The following is a 19668-nucleotide window of genomic DNA, read 5'->3' on the forward strand; positions in this document are numbered from 1 at the left end:
TTACAAAGAGAAACTGCTGAAGCAGCACTCCCAGATAGCTTCTCTCAGAAGCCTTTAGGGCATAGTATGCCCCACCTCAGCCCACCTGGTCCTGGAAAACTGAGCTGCAGACAGAGCTTGGGTCTGGCCTGAAGCTTCCCTTGCACTGAAGCCTTTGCAGTCACTTCTGACAACTCCTACATTGGGTAGGTCAGGGCTCTGGTAATAGAGATGATCTAGAATCCCACTGAAAAGACTCATTAAGCTCAGGTGCTCTGGGCTGAGGGCTCAGCAAAACTACCCTGTATAAAATGAGCAAAGGTTTGAGGGAGAATATCCTGTTCTACCCCCAGAACAGTCAGGATCACATCCAGGGGGCCCCATAAACCCCAAGCCAAGCAGAGGGCAGTTCCAGTTTTGTATCCAGTTTTGGATATCCTTGCCCAGAGGTGAGTGCCCAGAACAGTCAGCCTCCATTTGCCTGCAGAGTGCAGAGCCAGGCCCAGTTGGGCTGGGGTACAGATCTAGAGCTATGAAAGGCAGTCTGAGACTGAGGGATTTGTGCTTTGGGACTTCATACCCCTCAGACCTTTGCAAGGCATCTCTAGGCCTTCTGTTTCCTGCCTCACCACATACCTTCACGTTTTCTTCAAGTCCCAGGAAATATTAACTATCATCAGGGCAGTTTCTGCTCAGTTTGGGGGACAGAGGCCTTGCCCATTACAAATCTAGCCCTTAGCCCTAAGACCTCTGGTGTTATAAAGTCTGGTGGCAAGATCGCAACCAAAAGCTAGAACCAAACCCAAGTCTTGGGCTGGTGCCCTGCTAGGGGTTTTAAGATTGGTGAGGGCTCCACAGTTAAGCCTGACCTGTACTCCCCTTTCCCCCTGCACTATGGATGGAGGCCAAGGACTTCCTCAGACCCCCCACAAGTTGCCTGGCTACCCTCGGTAGAGGGTTGGATGATGAACTGTGTTTAGAAGACCACACTTAGAAATTTCAGTGGGACTGATTTAGGATGCTATGTGTTTGGGGAATGGGGGTCCAGAGAGAGGTAGATGCCTGCTGCCTCTTAAACCACCCTGTATAAAATCTGCAATACAGCTTCTTCCATGTACCTGTGCCTGAAATTTCTGCAATAAAGAGGTGTTTGTAAACTCTGGTTTCTTTCTTCCTGCCTGAGGTTGTCAGGCCTGGGCGGGCAGGGGATGCTGGGGGATATTAAGTAACAATGCAATGTTTGTGATTTGACTATCTTCCCCTTACAATTCCTGGGTTTACAATCCCCCTGAGGCCTTGGGTCACCCTGCCCCATTTCGCAAAGGGGAGGCCTACCAATTCACCTTTTTCCTGGATAGGGTCTGAGGGACTAACCTGGGTGGCTAAGTTGATCCAGTTCTGGACTCAATGAGTTCATGTTCTGGTAATGGACATAAACTGGACGGGATGTCCCAACGTGCACAGGGATTTGGGCAGTCCAGTACATAGATATTTGCTCTGCCTTAGCCCTGAAGAAGGTTGATTTGCCTCACCCGTTGACCAAAGGGTCCGGGAGGGGTGAAGCTTCCGCCCCCAGCCCGGAACCTTTCTTCTTCACCCTGCGCAGGTTCCGGGAGCCAGGGCTCTGGCGGGCCGGAAGTGGAGGCGGTTGGTGGTGCTGGTGGGGCACAGGGACGCGGCGCGGGCGGCGGTTTGCGGGCGGCGGGTGGATCGAGTTTAGTGACCGGTGTCTTGCTGTCTGGTCCTGGCAGGGCTGTGCGCGGCTGCACTCTGCGCGGAGGTAGCGAAACGAACGCGGCGTGGACAAGGCGCCTGCGCCTGGGCCCATGGCCTCCTCCTGCGCGAGCATCGACATCGAGGACGCCACGCAGCACCTGCGGGACATCCTCAAGCTGGACCGGCCCGCGGGGGGTGAGCCAGTACACCGGGGGTGGGCTCTCGGCGAGCGGGCATAAGGGCGGCGCGGGTCTGGGCCGTCCTCAGGGCTCACAGGTCTCTCAGGACCAATTCCGCATCCTCCTGGCTGGTGAGGCGAGACGGGGGTTGGAGCGGTAAATTGCTGACCGTGCCCGTCAAGGGTGCAGATCCCTTCCCATTCCCGAGCCGGGCCGTTCTGCCTCGCGTCCTTCAGCGTCTCTGCTGAAGGTGAGACTCCTTCTCTGAATCCGCAGGGCTCGGTTCGTGTCCTGGCCCCAAGGTCTGTAGTGTTACTGGGACTAGCTCAGGTTCCCCATCCTTGTGCCATAGTTCTGAGGCCTGGTCTGGCCTCGGTGTGCGGAGTTCTGGGTCTAGACCTAGGCGCTGGGCGGAGGAGCCACTGGTCTCCCTCTGCAATTTACCCTTCACTCTGGAATATAGACGCCAGGTCTGCTATTCTAAAACTGATTTTCAGGAGAAAGATGACCAGCCCCAATTCCGTGTCCTTTCTGGGATTAAAGCAAATCACAGATTGCATGACACTGATTGGATTAGGCTACAAACATTTGCAAGCCCTAGTTTATTTCTATTTACTTAAACTTTACTTGGGCTTGTAGTGATAGAGCTGCTCCTGCCCTCAAGGAGCCTTGAGAACATAGAGAGCTAATGAGGTTGTAACATCATGGAATTGTCATTGAAAAAAAGGAGTATTTTGGTACTGTGATGGAGATATGGTAGATGGGGTTAGTGCCTGAGAACAGATCTGAGACCGAAGACAGTGTTTAGGTTAGGTGTTATAATATGAACAGGTGATTGAGTGTCAAGAATGGCATTCTGCAAAGAACAAATAGCATGTGTGAAGGCACCAAAGTTTCCTGGCAGGTTCAGGAACCTGTGAAAAGTTGTAGTGGTTGAAAGATTGGCTGGTGATGGTGGTGTGGGTATGCAGTGACCACAGCTGAGAATTGGTGTTTCCTGGGACCCTGTTCTTAAACCTGCTGGGAGGCCCAAACTGGCTGCTTTTGGAAGCAGGCACTGGTGCTCACCCTGGGTGGGTTTAGCTGCCCCTTACCCCCTTGGACCTCTCCTGCTCATCCCCTCTGTGCAGACTAGACTGCACAAAGCTTTGGTAGAGTCTGATGTGGCCAGTATTTTGTAGCTTGTTTGTCTTCATGGTAGCCTGCCTGGGAGGAAGAGTGGCCAGCCTCTCCCTGAACAGCTGAAGTGGCTCTGATCCAAGTGAAGTGGCCTGCAGGCTTTCCACTTAATTTCTTATTTGTTGATTGGTACCTAATTGCCCAGTTTTCCAAGTAGCTCTTGTTGGTCTCCTCTCAACGGAACATCATGTCAAACTCCATACTGTCTTGTGACTAGAAACTTACCGTGTTTTTCAATGTGGAGCCCTAGTCTCTTTGTCACCTGGGAGTTTTAGGGTGGTGTCTGAGCCTGTGAGTGTGCTTGAAACAGCCAATGGCAAACAACTGAAATACTGTCTTTCCCAACTACAGTTTCTCTTTACTTTGTCCCAACTCCTTCATGTCCATTTCTTCTGAGTTTACATGCCCAAGGTGGTTCGTCTTCTGAGCCATTTCTGTGAGGGGCAGGTTCCTTTCTTTCTTACTTCCTTATTGATGTCCTTTCATGTGTTAGGAGTCCATCTTGCTTGTCTATCTTCTACCACTATCTTGGTCTAGGACCTAGTATCTCTTACTTGGATTCTCAACTATGCTACATGCTGACTTAAAGCAGTCAGTCTTTTGGCCATAGCAGACCATGTCACCTTCCCATTTAAAACTCTTTTGTGGCTCTCTAGGGGCACCTGGATGGCTCAGTCGATTGTGCTTCTGAATCTTGATTTCAACTCAGGTCATGATCCCATAGTAGTGGGATTGAGCTCCTTGTCCTCTCAGCATAGATCCTATTTGGGATTCTCTCTCTCCCCCTCCACCCCTCCCCTGCTCATGTGCACACATGTGCTCTTTCACTCTCCCTCTCAAAAAAAAAAAAAAAAAAAAAAAGATATATGTGTGTGTATGCATATATTTATATGTGTATATATATATATAGAGAGAGAGAGACACACACACACACACACACACACTCTCACTCTTCTGTGGCTCTCATTGCTACAGGGAGAATTTAAGCACCCAAGATTCATACCTGAGACCTCTGTAGCTTGTTTTCCCTCCATCTTTCCTGTTTGTGTGTTCCAGCCACACAGGCTGTGATGGCATCTCCTCTGTGAAGTCTGTCCTGACCCTTCCCATGCCTTCCCTCAAGTACGCAGAGCCCCTCTGTGCCGACCCGAGCCTGAGTGTTAATTGACTTCACCAGATTCTTGATAGCTTTACTCCTCCTTCAGGTAGAAGAGCCCCATGCACATCCTTGGTCCTGGCAGAGACTGAGTTAACTATCAGAGTTTATGAAACAAAAGATGAACCAAGGGCCCTCCTCCCCACTGACATGGCTCCCTCAGTGCAATGTTCCTAGAGCACCTCATGGTTCTTGAATGAAATTCTACAGGAGGAGAGGCCAGTGAGCAGGTGGTACAACCTTCAGAGCAGCCCTTTCTATCCCCAGGTCCCAGTGCAGAGAGCCAGCGGCCATCTAATGCCTACAATGGAGATCTCAATGGGCTTCTGGTCCCAGACCCCCTCTGCTCAGGTGATGGTACTTCAACAAACAAGTCTGGTATCCGGGCCATGCCACCTATTAATCTTCAGGAAAAGCAGGTCATGTGAGTGTCTGGGAAATGGCAGTGGTGGTGCTGGGTCTTTGGGATGATGCACTTAATCATGTTATATTTGTGCTAGAGTGAGAGGAAAGGACAAGCTAAAGAGCTTGGCCTGGATCTGAAGTTTGAGCTTCCATTTTAGCATGGAAATAGGCCCATTACCAAGGAGGGAGGTGAGCAAAGGGAACTGTGGGTTTGGGGACCAGTAGACTAGGCATAGCTGAGCACCTGAGACTTGACACCTTTACTAGAGTGGTTGTATTCTCTCCCAATCCTGACCATGCCCATTGAGATTTTGTAGGAACAGGAGTCAAGCTTGTTCATCCCTTCCCATAGCTGCCTCTCAGGAGATGACAGCTCTACGTGCATTGGGATTTTGGCCAAGGAGGTGGAGATTGTGGCCAGCAGTGACTCTAGCATCTCAAGCAAGGCACGGGGCAGCAACAAGGTGGGTGCCAGGATGTTGTGGCATGTATGGTGGATGGGGACATGTTCAGCCTTTACCTCCCCTAACCCATGTTGCCAATTCCTATGAGAACCAACTTGACAGGTAGCGTGCCTCAGTCTCAGAAAGCCAGGGTTAGCTGCCAATCTCTGTGGGAATCTGGCCTCAAGAGTTGTGAATGTGTGGCTGGGCTCACACATAGGGCATCTTCTGTCCCCAGGGATGCTGGGGACCAACTGGGCTCTGGCAGAATTAACCTAGCCCTCAGCCTCTACAACCTTCCTCACCCTTGTTTCTCAGGTGAAAATCCAGCCTGTGGCCAAGTATGACTGGGAGCAGAAATACTACTACGGCAACCTGATTGCTGTGTCCAACTCCTTCTTGGCCTATGCCATTCGGGGTGAGTAGGGGCAGGGGAGAGGAAGGAGCTGTTCTGCTAGAAGCCTCAGAGATGCAAATCCACTGTCAGGCCATTCAGCCCACTCAGCCTTTAGGGTACAATAGAAGGCTTATCTGTGCTGCCCCCACCTCAGACAGGCCTTGGGGAGCTAGTTGGGAAAACTGAGCTTGAGACTGGTAGTGACAATGAGGCAGGCAAGGGCAGGGCTTCTCTGCCACTGTCTGGGCCTTGCTCAGTGGCCTACTGCTCTTCTGATTCCAGCCGCCAACAATGGTTCAGCGATGGTGCGGGTGATCAGTGTAAGCACTTCGGAGCGGACCCTGCTCAAGGGCTTCACAGGCAGCGTGGCTGATCTGGCCTTTGCACACCTGAATTCCTCACAGCTGGCCTGCCTAGATGAGGCAGGCAACCTGTTTGTGTGGCGCTTGGCTCTAGTTAATGGCAAAATTCAGTATCCTTTCCCTGGGGTGGGATGGGGGACTGAAGAAAGGCGGGTGGGACTGGGGCTACCAGACACACCTCATCATCCACCTGTTTAGCCCTTAACACCCTGCTCAGAGAAGAGATCTTGGTCCACATCCAGCAGCCAGAGGGTACACCACTGAACCACTTCCGTAGGATCATCTGGTGCCCCTTCATCCCTGAGGAGAGTGAGGACTGCTGTGAGGAGGGCAGCCCAACGGTGGCCCTGTTGCATGAGGACCGGGTGAGGGAACCATGCATGAGGGGAGAGGAGGGGACAGAGCGTCCATGGTGTGGGCATGGGCTGAACACTCATCTTGTACCCTGCAGGCTGAGGTGTGGGACCTGGACATGCTCCGCTCCAACCACAGCACCTGGCCTGTGCGTGTCAGCCAGATCAAGCAAGGCTTCATCGTGGTCAAAGGCCATAGCACGGTAAGCCTGCAACTGACTGCCTCCTTGCTCTCCCCACTTTCCTTATGTTCCTCATCTGTCCCCTGAACACACCTGCCCAGGCAGCTTTACTCTGCCCGTGGGAACTCTGAACACAAAGTGACCCTTACCTATGGAATGCCTGCCTAACCTGGCTTCAGCCTAGGGGTCTGCTCTTCTGTACAGTCATCCATTTAATCGGTCTTTCATAAAAATGTACGCACCCACTGTGGGTCAGCTCAGCTCACTACCATCCTCACCTGAGAAGGGCTTGCTGCCACCACTAGGCAGGTGGCAAAGCAAGGCTCTTTGGGTTCTTCCCAGTGTCTAAGTGAAGGGGCCCTCTCACCGGATGGGACTGTCCTGGCTACTGCAAGCCATGATGGCTTTGTCAAGTTCTGGCAGATCTACATTGAAGGGCAGGATGAACCAAGGTAAGGCAGAGCCTGAAGGATCCAGACACCCCTCCCCCGCCAAGGTGAGGACCAGATCATTCACTCAGGCCCATCATCTGCCTTCTTGCAGGTGTCTACACGAATGGAAGCCTCATGATGGGAGGTCCCTTTCCTGCCTCCTGTTCTGTGACAACCATAAGAAACAGGACCCTGAGTGAGTGAGTGGGCAGGCAGGTGGGTAGTGGGCTGGACCTTAATTCTCCAGTAGGGGGCCCAGCCAGCTATTCGATGCCTTGGTGCTTTGCAGAGTCCCTTTCTGGAGGTTCCTTATTACTGGCGCTGACCAGAATCGAGAGCTAAAGATGTGGTGCACAGTGTCCTGGACCTGTCTGCAGACAATTCGGTAAGCAGAGGCTGGCTAGGGGCAGCAGAGTTATGGATGTGGGTTATTTCCACTCTCTGTCTCATTAATCCTGCCTCCCCGGCCCCTCAGTTTCTCCCCAGATATCTTTAGCTCAGTGAGTGTGCCCCCCAGCCTCAAGGTTTGTCTGGACCTCTCAGCTGAATACCTTATTCTCAGCGATGTGCAACGGAAGGTAACCTATAGTGGGGCACCCTGGGCAGAGCCGGTATCTTCAGGGCAGCAGGGGTGTTGGGCACATCCACAACCCTCACAGCCACTGGGCTCAGCTGTGAGTTTACTCTCTGTGCAGGTCCTCTACGTGATGGAGCTGCTGCAGAACCAGGAGGAGGGCCGTGCCTGCTTCAGCTCCATCTCTGAGTTCCTGCTCACCCATCCTGTGCTGAGCTTCGGCATCCAGGTTGTGAGTCGCTGCCGGCTGCGGCACACTGAAGTGCTACCTGCTGAGGAAGAGAATGACAGCCTAGGGGCTGGTGAGCTGGTCAGGGTCAGGGTATATGTATGTAGGGAAGTGTGGAGTCAGAGAGGGCCAGGCTTAGTTGCCCACACTGTCTTTGTAGATGGAACCCACGGAGCCGGTGCCGTGGAGTCTGCAGCTGGTGTGCTCATCAAACTCTTCTGTGTGCATACTAAGTGAGTACGTTGGGAAGTCTCACCTGTGCCCTGTCTGTGCCCCTCCCCACCCTACTGCTCTGGCCCCTTTGAGTCCTCTCCTACTCTCTTCTCTGCCTATAGGGCATTGCAAGACGTACAGATCCGCTTCCAGCCGCAGCTGAACCCTGATGTGGTGGCCCCGCTCCCCACCCACACTGCCCATGAGGACTTCGGTGAGTGAGGAGTAAGAGGGAAGCAGGTTAGACTGACCAGGTTCTGAGATCTGACTCAAGTGGCAGCTTTCCCCACAGCATTTGGAGAGTCTCGGCCCGAACTGGGCTCTGAGGGCCTGGGGTCAGCTACCCAAGGCTCCCAGCCTGACCTCCGACGCATAGTGGAGCTACCTGCACCTGCTGACTTCCTCAGTCTGAGCAGTGAGACCAAGCCCAAGCTGATGACACCTGACGCCTTCATGACACCTAGCACCTCCCTGCAGCAGGTATGCTGGTGGAGGAGTGTGGGGCTCAGGGCAAGGGGACCCGGGAATGTCCCACCTGCAGGCCATATAGTGCTGATCCCCTGCCTCTCCCCAGATTGCTGCCTCCCCCAGCAACAGCAACAGCAACAGCAGCAGCAGCTCCAGCTCCAGCTCCAGCTCCAGCTCCTCCTCTCTTACAGCTGTGTCTGCCATGAGCAGTACCTCAGCTGTGGACCCCTCCCTGCCCAGGTGAAGCGAGGCTCAGGGTTGGGGGATGGCAGGGGCTGGTGCCAGGTGATACCAAACTCTGGCTGCTATACCTTAGCCTTCCTGCCACCAGGCCACCCGAGGAGCTGACTTTGAGCCCCAAGTTGCAGCTGGATGGCAGTTTGACAATGAGCAGCAGCAGCAGCCTGCAGGCAAGCCCGCGTAGCCTCTTGCCTAGCCTGCTCCCAGGTCCAGCTGACAAACTGACTCCCAAAGCACCTGGACAGGTGTGTGTGTAGGAGTGTGTATGAAGTGCAGGGTGGCAGGTATCTGGTTGTGGGAAGCTTGGTGGCACTCTACTCCCATAGCACCTGAGGCCTTTCCCTGAGGTCATTCCAGCCTTCCCTGTTCCCTGGAGGGCAACTTCTCAACCTATATCCTATATTTCTACCTCCCATAGCCTATTTTCCTATCTCCTCCCCTCACGGGCTGTGGGATTTTTGATCTGCATCCCCCACTGCAGTGTCTCATCTCTACAAACGTCAGGGCCTCATCTCTGTGCTCTCCCATCCCCACGTCCCACCACCTAAGTCCCATCTTTGCTCCACCTCAGGTGCCTACTGCTGCTTCTGCACTATCACTGGAGCTGCAGGAAGTGGAGCCCCTGGGGCTACCCCAGGCTTCCCCTAGCCGTACCCGCTCCCCTGATGTTATCTCCTCAGCTTCCACTGCCCTGTCCCAGGACATCCCTGAGATTGCATCTGAGGCCCTCTCCCGTGGTTTTGTCTCCTCTGCTCCTGAGGGTCTTGAACCAGATAGTATGGCCTCGGCTGCCTCAGCGCTACACCTGCTGTCCCCACGGCCCCGGCCAGCGTCTGAGCTTGGCTCTCAGCTTGGCCTGGATGGAGGCCCTGGGGATGGGGATCGGCATAGTACCCCTTCCCTTTTGGAGGCAGCCTTGACCCAGGAAGCCACAGCCCCTGACAATCAGGTCTGGCCTGCGGCACCAGACATTACTCGTGAGACCTGCAGCAGCCTGGCAGAGAGGTGAGGAGCCTGGCAAGACAAAGTGTGCTGGTGGTAGGGGTTTCAGATAGAGTCATGCACTGTTGAGTCGGCCTGTTCCTTCAGTCCCAGGAATGGCCTCCAGGAGAAGCACAAGAGCCTGGCCTTCCATCGACCACCTTATCACCTCCTGCAGCAACATGATAGCCAGGATGCCAGTGCTGAGCAAAGGTAGGTGCCACCCTACACTATTCCTCTCATAGGGAGAGCCAGCAAGTGGGTAGGTGCTTATCTTTCTCTTTCCCCTTCCTACAGTGACCATGATGATGAAGTGGCCAGCCTTGCCTCTGCTGCAGGGGGCTTTGGCACCAAAGTTCCCACTCCACGGCTGCCAGCCAAGGACTGGAAGACCAAGGGATCTCCTCGAGCCTCACCCAAGCTTAAGAGAAAGGGCAAGAAAGATGACGGGTAGGGGATGGGGTCCTGGGGCCAGGGAGAGGGGTGGTCCCCAGGCTGCCGTGCCTGACGTAGCCTGAGGTGCTTCTTGCCCATGGCAGGGATTCGACCGTAGGATCCCGGCTCATGGAGCACCAGGTAAGTGAAGTAACACCTTTCCATTTCTGAGAATCCTCCATGTGAGGGTGGGAAGGGCTCTGGGCCATTCCCTGGTCTGGTGGGTGAGAATGTATGGGGCGGCATCACCTGATTGTCAGTGCTTCTGGCAGGTGGCAGAACCTCCTGAAGACTGGCCAGCACTAATTTGGCAACAGCAGAGAGAGCTGGCAGAGCTGCGGCACAGCCAGGAAGAATTGCTGCAGCGTCTTTGCACCCAACTTGAAGGCTTGCAGAGCACAGTCACCGGCCACGTGGAACGCGCCCTAGAGTCACGGCATGAGCAAGACCGTATCCTTATGGGTTGTGGCATGGCACAGGGGTTGGTTGAAGCAGCAGCATTCTTGGCCCCAGGAAGGGATGTAGGACCCGCTTCAGGCCTATTCCTTAGCTACAACGCAGAGCGGCGGCTGGAGCGGGCACTCGCTGAGGGGCAGCAGCGGGGTGGGCAGCTGCAGGAGCAGCTGACGCAACAGCTGTCCCAGGCACTGTCTTCAGCTATAGCTGGTCGGCTAGAGCGCAGCATACGGGATGAGATCAAGAAGACGGTGCCTCCATGTGAGTTTTGTGTGGAGACTCTGGGTGGGCCAGGTGGGAGTGGGGCTTCCTATCTGTCAAGCTGCCTTTCATGGCTCTACCTATTCCTCCTCACCCTGCCCCAGGTGTCTCCAGGAGTTTGGAGCCAGTGGCAGGCCAACTGAGCAATTCAGTGGCCACCAAGCTCACAGCTGTGGAGGGTAGCATGAAGGAGAATATCTCCAAGCTACTAAAGTCCAAGGTGCTGAAGGGCCCCAGATGACAGGTTGGTGGTTGGTGGGCCAGGTCAGGCCAACTTGGGCTCAGCCTTTCAACTCAGCCTTCCCTCTTCCCCCAGAACTTGACAGATGCCATTGCCCGAGCAGCTGCAGACACATTACAGGGGCCAATGCAGGCTGCCTACCGTGAAGCCTTCCAGAGCGTGGTACTGCCAGCCTTTGAGAAGAGCTGCCAGGCCATGTTCCAGCAGATCAATGATAGCTTCCGACTGGGCACTCAAGAATGTGAGTGGGGTCATATGCTTCAAGGTGGGAGGGGCTGGCCCCCTCTCCCCCACTATCCCTCTCATGGCCCCTATGGTGACCTCTCAGACTTGCAGCAGCTAGAGAGCCACATGAAGAGCCGGAAGGCACGAGAACAGGAAGCACGGGAGCCCGTGTTGGCCCAGCTGCGAGGCCTGGTCAGCACACTGCAGGGTGCCACTGAGCAGATGGCAGCCACTGTATCCAGCAGCGTTCGGGCTGAGGTGCAGCACCAGCTGCACGTGGCTGTGGGCAGGTGTGTGGGCAGGGTGCTGGGCGAGGTGGTGTGTTTTGAAAGTGCCAGACGGGACTTCTTATCTACCTCATCTCCCTCACTTCCCTTTGCAGCCTGCAGGAGTCAATTTTAGCACAGGTACAGCGCATCGTTAAAGGTGAGGTGAGTGTAGCACTTAAGGAGCAACAGGCTGCCGTCACGTCTAGCATCATGCAAGCCATGCGTTCAGCAGCTGGCACACCTGTCCCCGCTGCCCACCTCGACTGCCAGGCCCAGCAAGCCCATATTCTACAGCTGCTGCAGCAGGGCCACCTCAATCAGGCCTTCCAGCAGGTACGCCAGGCATTAGGTCCAGGTAGGGGTTAGGTGTTTCCTGACAAGGCCCACACACCATACTCTACCTGTCAGGCTCTGGGTAGTCTGACCCTAACAGGCTGTTCTTGGTTCTCTTTGGCCTTTCTGGCCATTTCCCCCTACTTCTCTGCCTGGTTCCAGGGTCTTTTTACCTCAGTCTACCTTGCTTCATGACCACCCTTCTTAGGAAACCTCTCCTGATCTCTTAAAGTAACAACACACCCCTATATTACTGTCTTTGGGCCCCTGAGCATCCCCCTCTGGAGCCCTCGGTACCCTACCCTGGTCATTATTTCCCTGGCCACACAGCCAGACAAGTAGGTATTCCATTCTGACATTAGCTATAAATACTGTTCTTACCCTAGGCCCTGACGGCTGCTGACCTGAACCTGGTGCTGTATGTGTGTGAAACTGTGGACCCAGGGCAGGTTTTTGGGCAGCCACCCTGCCCACTCTCCCAGCCTGTGCTCCTTTCCCTCATCCAGCAGCTGGCCTCTGACCTTGGTACTCGAACTGACCTCAAGCTCAGGTGAGTGGACTCAGGTCAGGAGACAGGCTGGGGTGAAGGTGGGGGAGCAGTTCAAAGCAGAGACTTCTGCCTGACTCTGCTTCCTAATTTTCTCCACCTCTGTTCCCACCCATCTCAGGCTTTGAGGACCCTCCCCGCCCCCCCCCTCCCCGTCAGCCGTCCCCCTGGGCCTCAGTGCCACTAGGGGGCACTCCCATTTGCTGGAACCCACCTGTATCTTGTCCCTTTCTTCCACCACAGCTACCTGGAAGAGGCTGTGATGCACCTGGACCACAGTGACCCCATCACTCGGGACCACATGGGCTCCGTCATGGCCCAGGTGCGCCAGAAGCTCTTTCAGTTCCTGCAGGCTGAGCCGCACAACTCACTTGGCAAAGTGGCCCGGCGTCTCAGCCTCATGCTGCACGGCCTTGTAACCCCTAGCCTCCCTTAGCTAAGCCTGCCTTGCCCAGGGGTGGGAAGGCACTGAAGGCCAGCACACAGGCTTAGGCTAGTGTCTGTCCTTTTACCTGCTTAGGCTCCCACCTCTGGGGTGTTTGAGGGGAGAGCACTGGATGTGGTCTACAGGTTGTGGTAGCCAGCAGGTTTTGGCTGGGCCCAGGGTGGGTATTGTGCCTTCTTGGGTTCTGCCATGCCTGGAGCATGACCCCTGAGATCGTGACACCACTTGAGTTGAATTTTCCATATTCCTTTTTACCTCCGATTTGGATCTTTTTGTTTTTGAAAAATGTTGAGAAATTCAATTAAATGCTTTTGGAATAAAATGGAGCATGTGTGTGCATTTGGCGTAACTTTGATAAGGGCCTCTGTTCTCTCTTCCGTCTCCTCCCTGTGTGGAGTTCTGTCTAGGCTAACCCAGGTGCCTGGACACCCACCCTCATCTGCGCAACTTTCTTCCCAGAAACCCCTCTCCATCTCTGAGAGAGGGCCCTGGGGTCAGCTCTGCAATGCCTGTGTCCCCAGCTCTTCTCTCTGGTCCCTACCCGCCTTTGCCTATCTCCCTACTGGGGTGGGGCCGCCAGCTGGCTTTGGGCCCCGCCCCCGACTCCCATCCAATCACAGGCCCTTCTTCCGGAGGCTGGGCCAAAGGGCTGCGCTTCCAAGCTGCTAGCTCAGGCACTAGGCTCCCAGCCGGGGATGATGCGCAGCTACTCCTCCTGTCACCACCGCCAGCGACTGCCCCAACCATCCGGTGTGCTGGGGCTGTTGCTGCTGCTGCTACCACTTGGTGAGTGCGGGAGTGCCAGACCCAGCTTGGCAACCGGGCGGCACACTCTCCCCAGTCTGGGTATAGGGTGTGTGGGAGCAGAGGCACAGCCTTGAGTGCTGAGAACCAGGCTGGAGAGGAGGTGCAAGGGCTCCAGCGAAGGAATAACGTGTTCCAGTGGTTTCAGGATGCAAAATGGGCATGAACTGAGGCCTAGTCGTGGGGAAAGGACCCTGAAATTCCACAGCCCCCTTTCCGATAAATGGAGACATAGGCTGTGATGGGACTCTTAGACCAGCTGTGGGACCCCTGAGGTCCTCTGTTAGGGTCTCACCTAGATCCTGACCCCTGTATCCTGTTCTACCGGGCTGAAAACACCTGTCTTTGGGGATGGGGTGGGAAGGCCAGGCGAAGCTTATCTAGGCTGCAGGACAGTTCAGGAAGCCCAATAGCCCTGGACTCTGCCCCTCTTCTCTGTGTCCTGACTCCTGCATTTGGAACATCCTCACCTGGCCTGCAGCCCTAGAAGCTCAGAGGAAGAGTCAGCCCCTTGGGATGGGACACCTTCCCCCTCTCTACGTATCCTGTCCCCATTGCATCTGGGGGGGGGGCGGTCAATGCAGGTGATCACCAGACATGCCCCTTGGTTCTCTTGGGTGCCTCTGTTTCACGCTGAGTCACGTCCCCAGAGCATACTCAGGTAAACAAGCCCCTGGGGGCTTAGCGGGGAAGGGGAGCCAGGCGACTCATGCTATCAACCATTCTCCACCCCCACCCCTAGTCCTTGTATCTCCTCTGGCAGCAGCTGCAACAGGCCCAGGGGGCTGTGACACCATATACCAGGGCTTTGCTGAATGTCTCATCCGCTTGGGGGACAGCATGGGCCTGGGAGGCGAACTGGAGACTGTCTGCAGGTAAGGGTAGGTGTGACGACAGCCACCTGATCACCAGATCCCCACCACCAGGCCCTTGGGGCCTGAACCTTTTCCTTCCCATTAGAAAAGTCTCTTTGCCCCACCTAATTACCCTAACCCCAAGCCTTTAACAGGTCTTGGAATGACTTCCACATCTGTGCCTCCCGAGTCCTATTGCGCTGTCCGGAGGAGGCTGCCGCCGTGTGGGAGTCACTACAGCAAGAAGCTCGCCGCGCCCCACACCCAGATAACTTGCATGCTCTGTGTGGCACCCCTGTGCGCATTAGGGAGCATGGCAAGGGCCCTGAGACCAACCAGGAGACACTGCAGGCAACAGGGTCTGCACATAGCCCAGCCCCTGCACCCCCACTGCTGGCAACTGCTCTGGCACTTGCCTGCCTCCTAGGGCCTCTGGCCTAGCCAGTCTAGTGGAGTAGCGGCACCCCTGCCTCCTACCCTGCTCTGGTGGCTGCTGCTGGGGCTCTGCAGAGTGCCCTTGGCTTTCATTAAAGGCATTTATATTTGTACTAAGCTCCTTCCTTTCTTCTGGCTATAGCCTGCTTGGCTGGGGCGGAGGCCTCCAGAAGCTGATCCCCAGGACTGGATGGGTGGGGCCCATGGCTGCCACAGGGGACTCAATCTTTCTACTTACAGACACTCATTTCCCAGGGCTAGCTGTGCAAAGCTTTCCATTGTGTGCAGGTTCCAAGAGCTCTGGTGGTGACCTGAAATCTACCGGAATGCACAGCCTTCCTCTGTTCTCCCAGGCTGGCATTCCTACCCCTGCCTGCCCTTCATATCCTGGCCTTTACAGGCAAGGTGAGAGCGTGGAGTGTACCACCTCACCCCCAAGCTCCTCAAGCCAGTCCACCCCCATCCCCACATTCCAGCCTCCACATTCCTGCCATGCCACCACCTCATCCTCCCTCTGCTAACTACCACCTTCGCCTTCAAGACAGATTAAGTGCTCTGTCCTCTCCCTCTCCGGGGTCCTGATCTACTTGAGGGGAGCCTGTTCCAGAAAGTGGGGAGTCCCTGTTGGGGTCTGTATTCAAGTCCCTGAGGTGACCTGGAGCTGCAGAAACTGCGGTCATAATGAGGATTCCTCCAGACTCTACTCAAGCTTGTTCTTTGAGAAGAGGTATGCACTGTGAAGTCAACAATCCCAGAAGACTTTCTGGAAGCATGGAATGAGCATGCGTGTGAGGAGCCCCTGTCCACTCTGGCGAAGAGAAAGAATCTGCATGGGCAGAATCCTGAGGGAAGGAGGAGTCCTCAGAGAGGGTGAGACCCTCTCTCGGTCACTCTTCCACCACCACCGCATGACTTGTGTGGGCAGTGCTGCGAACTCACTGACTTCTGCTCACACTCCCTCTGCCTTATTTGCCATTTTTGAAAATTGAGAACTGATTCTGATGTTAAGCTCTTTTTCGTTCTATGAGGCCCTCATTCTGCGAGGCCCTGCATAAACCAGCTCTGCCCACAGTTGCTTCAGTCCACTCCTGCAACTCCCTTCTACCTGAGCATGGAGCAGTGATCTGCCTACCTAGTCCTTGACATCAGGGGAGCCTTCAGGGAAGGCATGTGATGAGGGTGATAGAAGAGGTCAGAATGGATGGGGCTGAATTGGACAGAGCTTTACAAGAGGGGCCCAAAGGAATCAGGGTTGGCATTTAGAGCTTGGCAGACTAGGTATACACTAGAGCCCATGCCGGGGAGCTATTGTTCCCAGGACAGAATCGGGCCTAATTGAACCATTGTTTGGCTCCAGGGTGATAGGTGCCTCCAGAGACTTCCATCCTCACATGTAGGAACCCTACTTCATCCATGCTTCCCAAACACCTTCCCATTCCAGTTAGCTCAGATACCTCAATCAGCAATCTCTGCCCTACCTTGACTTCTGTGCTTCATTCACCTGTACTTTTATCTCCACTTCTATCTCCCAACCAGTCACTACCCATCTTCTCACATGACTTGAAGGGGAAAAATCAGGAGAAAACTCCTCCCACAACTGTCCCCCTTTGACCAGAATTTTCCAGAAGGAAATGCCGGCCTTTTATTCCCTTGGGTCTTTGTACATTTATTCTCTGTACTCAGAATACCCTTCCCCATATCCTCCTGGTGAACTCCTTTTCTTGTTCAGCATCACCTCCTTCATAACCCTGACTCCAAGCTGAATCAGAAGCCTCCTGCAGATCCACACAGCTCCCCGGCTGTCTTCTGTCTCAATAGTGATAACAGTGACTTGCTACTATTTGGGTCTGGGTGAGAATTCTTCATTCTTTATGTCTCTAGCACCCATTTTTGGGCTGGGTATAAAAGCTGCACTTGTAGAAGTGTGTGGAATGAAAGAATCTCTAAGCCTAGCATAGAAAGTGTTATATCAATAAGAGCTTGGACCAAGAACGACCTCAGCATGGAGGATATGTCATTTGGGGCAGCCCCTTTACCTAGCCTGGGCATACTTTGGGCAGGATGATGCTGGGGATCCAAATCCCAAAAGTCTTCTCAAAGCCACTGTTGATTGGTGGCTAGGAGCAGGGGCCCAACTGTGATGGCCAGCCATCAGAGGGATTACTATCCTCCTGCTGTGCCCTACTTTCCCCTGGTTTTTGCTCTCTAAGTCCCTGCTCTTCCCTGGAAGTGAGTGACCTGGAGTGTGTGCATGGGGGTGGGGATAGAATCTGCTTTCTGGCCAAGGGCTTAAGAGCTTTGTATGTTTCATCCCAGAGCTGGAGGAGAGGGGTGGGCTGATAGGCAGACTGGGCCCCAGACACATCTGCCCAGCCCAGAGCATCATGGTGATGATGTGTCTTACATTTACAGCTCTGTGGCTATGGAAAAGCTTATTGTTCAGGGTAGAGCCTGGGGGCTGAATGTCCAGAGCTGAGTCCCTCTGCATTAACATGCCTCTTCATCTCAAGGCCCTTTGATCTTTACCAGAGCCCAGACCAGCACCTGCCAGTAGCAAGGGCTCAATAAATACTTGTTGAATTAAGTTGCTGAATGTCTGTAAAACTGGGGTGTTGTGTGGATTTCTACGCCTTATCAACCCTAGAATTCCTTATTATTTTTTAAGTTTATTTATTTTTGAGAGAAAGAGAAAGAGCAAGGAGAGGGGCAGAGAGAGGGGGAAAAATAGAATCCCAAGCAGGCTCCTCGCTGTCAGTGCAGAGCCTGATGTGGGGCTCCATTCACAAATCGTGAGATCATGACCTGAGTGGAAATTAAGAGACACTTATTTTAATTAAAAATTTTTTTAATGTTTACTTATTTTTGAGAGAGACAGAGAGAGAGAGACAGAGAGAGAGAGAGAGAGAGAGCACAAGTGGGGTAGGGGCAGAGAGAGAGAGGGAGAATCCAAAGCAGGCTCCAGGCACCCAGCTGTCAGGGCAGAACCTGATGCAGGGCTCAAACCCATAAACCACGAGATCATGACCTGAGCCAAAGTCTGATGTTTAACCAACTGAGCCACCCAGGTGCCCCATTGAATTCCATATTACTTTTAACCTTTCACAACAATGATGTGGGGTCAGGATTATGATCCCCATAAAACATAAGAAAAATGAGGCTTAGGGAGGGGAGATGTCTTGCCCAAGGTCACACAGCTGTGGAAGTATCTGGGATATGATCCCAGGTTTGTTTGGCCCCAAGTCCATGCCCTTAATTATCACACTAGACTTTTGGAAGTGATTCTTTGTGGGGGCGGGGGAGAGGAGTGATTTTTAAAGGTTTTTTTTTTTAATTAAAACATGTTTTTATAGCTTAAAAAATGTTTATTTTAAGAGAGAGAGAGAGAGAGAGCTCTAGCAGGAGAGGGCAGAGAAAGAATCCCAAGCAGGCTCTGTGCTGTCAGCACAGAGCCCCACTTGGGGCTCCATCTTATGAACTGTGAGATCATGACCTGAGCCAAAATCAAAAGTCAGGCGCTTAGTGGACTGAGCCACCCAGGTGCCCCTTTAATTTTTTTAAAAAGTAATCTCTACACCCAGTATGGGGCTCGAACCCACAACCCTGAGATCAAGAGTCATCCACTCCACTGAGCTAGTCAGGCACCCCTAAAGGTGTTTTTTAAATAAAATCTTTTTATTTAATGTTTAATTTTTTAAAGCTTTTCTTTATTTATTTTGAGAGACAGTGTGAGTGGGGAGGCACAGAGAGATGGAGAAAGAATCCCAAGCAGGCTCTGCACTGCCAGCACAGAGCCCAAAGTGGGGCTCAAACCCACCAACCACAAGATCATGACCTGAGCCAAATCGATGGCTCAACCGATTGAGCCACCCAGGAGCCCCTTTTAATGTTTATTTTTGAGAGAGAGAGAGTGCAAGCAGAGGAGGGCCGGGGGAGTTGGGGGACAGAGGATCCCAAGCAGGCTCTGCTCTGACAGCAGCAAACCTGATGTGGGGCCGGAACTCATGATCAAGATCATGACCTGAGCTGAAATTGGACAGTCAACCAAGTAAGCCCCCCGGGGTGTCCCTTAAATAAAATCTTTTATGAAACTCTACTGCATAAAACAAACCATGATGTTTTATTGATGTTAATGTATTTTTTAGCTTTAAAGTATAACATTGGCTTATACAGTCAAAGACAATTGCACGTATGAAATAAATACTCAATATTTTAACAAATGAACAGACTGAAATGAGGAAGATGGATGGAGGTTACAATGCCCTTATCACCTGTGTCATCTACTTTTTACCCCTGCAGTTTGAGTTTATTGTAAAGTAGTGAGATAATTCTGATCTTATAGAGGTCTTTAAAAATTTTTTTTAATGTTTACTTTTTAAGAGAGAGAGAGAGACAGACAGAATGCGAGCGGGGGAGGTGCAGAGAGAGAGGGAGACACCGAATCCGAAGCAGGCTCCAGGCTCTGAGCTGTTAGAACAGAGCCCCACGTGGGGCTCGAACTTACGGACTAGGAGATCATGACCTGAGTTGGACACTTAACCGACGGAGCCACCCAGGCGCCCCTTATACAGAAGTCTTAATGGTAGCATTTTTTTTTTTAATCTACTTGATTTGCAAATCTCAGGATACACTTAAATTCAATAACAATAACAAAAATTTTAAAACTCATTACTCCGAAGCTAGCGCAAGACTGACTTAACCTTCACCAATCCTCAACCATTTGCAACTCCACCGTGATGACAGCCAAATTAACACTTCTGAATGCCTAAATTACTTCAATTGCAGTTACAAATTTTTGATTTGTTAATGAACTTTAAAACGATCCTTAGCAGAGTTCCAGAGGCACCTCAGAAACCTCTGTTGAAACGCACTATGTCCC

The 19668-nt window shown here is 53.1% G+C and overlaps 2 protein-coding genes across 8 annotated transcripts; both read left to right on the plus strand.

Annotated features, from left to right (window-relative positions):
• Nucleotides 1-1582: 1582 nt before the first annotated feature.
• EDC4 (enhancer of mRNA decapping 4) lies at nucleotides 1583-13025 on the plus strand. Of its 6 annotated transcripts, none has more exons than XM_045046687.1 (30): nucleotides 1583-1639; nucleotides 1731-1890; nucleotides 4477-4633; nucleotides 4967-5078; nucleotides 5376-5475; nucleotides 5737-5926; nucleotides 6034-6181; nucleotides 6268-6372; nucleotides 6694-6803; nucleotides 6895-6978; nucleotides 7072-7167; nucleotides 7258-7360; nucleotides 7478-7658; nucleotides 7746-7818; nucleotides 7921-8012; nucleotides 8079-8278; nucleotides 8373-8506; nucleotides 8583-8751; nucleotides 9078-9511; nucleotides 9596-9700; nucleotides 9785-9937; nucleotides 10027-10063; nucleotides 10195-10372; nucleotides 10484-10639; nucleotides 10744-10859; nucleotides 10956-11121; nucleotides 11209-11395; nucleotides 11488-11707; nucleotides 12094-12257; nucleotides 12498-13025. In XM_045046687.1, the coding sequence occupies exons 2-30, from the start codon at nucleotides 1806-1808 to the stop codon at nucleotides 12688-12690; spliced, it is 4248 nt and encodes a 1415-aa protein (XP_044902622.1). In that variant the 5' UTR covers nucleotides 1583-1639; nucleotides 1731-1805; the 3' UTR covers nucleotides 12691-13025. The 6 variants fall into 6 exon arrangements, with proteins under 6 accessions (XP_044902622.1, XP_044902623.1, XP_044902621.1 ...); XM_045046688.1 differs by having other exon boundaries at nucleotides 1612-1626; XM_045046686.1 differs by lacking the exon at nucleotides 1583-1639 and having other exon boundaries at nucleotides 1646-1890.
• Nucleotides 13026-13160: 135 nt separating this feature from the next.
• On the plus strand, nucleotides 13161-17376 carry NRN1L (neuritin 1 like). 2 transcript variants are annotated; one of them, XM_003998173.5, is made up of 3 exons: nucleotides 13161-13485; nucleotides 14246-14378; nucleotides 14513-17376. In XM_003998173.5, the coding sequence occupies exons 1-3, from the start codon at nucleotides 13395-13397 to the stop codon at nucleotides 14796-14798; spliced, it is 510 nt and encodes a 169-aa protein (XP_003998222.2). In that variant the 5' UTR covers nucleotides 13161-13394; the 3' UTR covers nucleotides 14799-17376. The 2 variants fall into 2 exon arrangements, with proteins under 2 accessions (XP_003998222.2, XP_019675486.2); XM_019819927.3 differs by having other exon boundaries at nucleotides 14267-14378.
• Nucleotides 17377-19668: the final 2292 nt, after the last annotated feature.

The sequence above is a fragment of the Felis catus genome, chromosome E2 (genome assembly GCF_018350175.1).
Source record: "Felis catus isolate Fca126 chromosome E2, F.catus_Fca126_mat1.0, whole genome shotgun sequence".
In the NCBI taxonomy this organism is placed as follows: Eukaryota; Metazoa; Chordata; class Mammalia; order Carnivora; family Felidae; genus Felis; species Felis catus.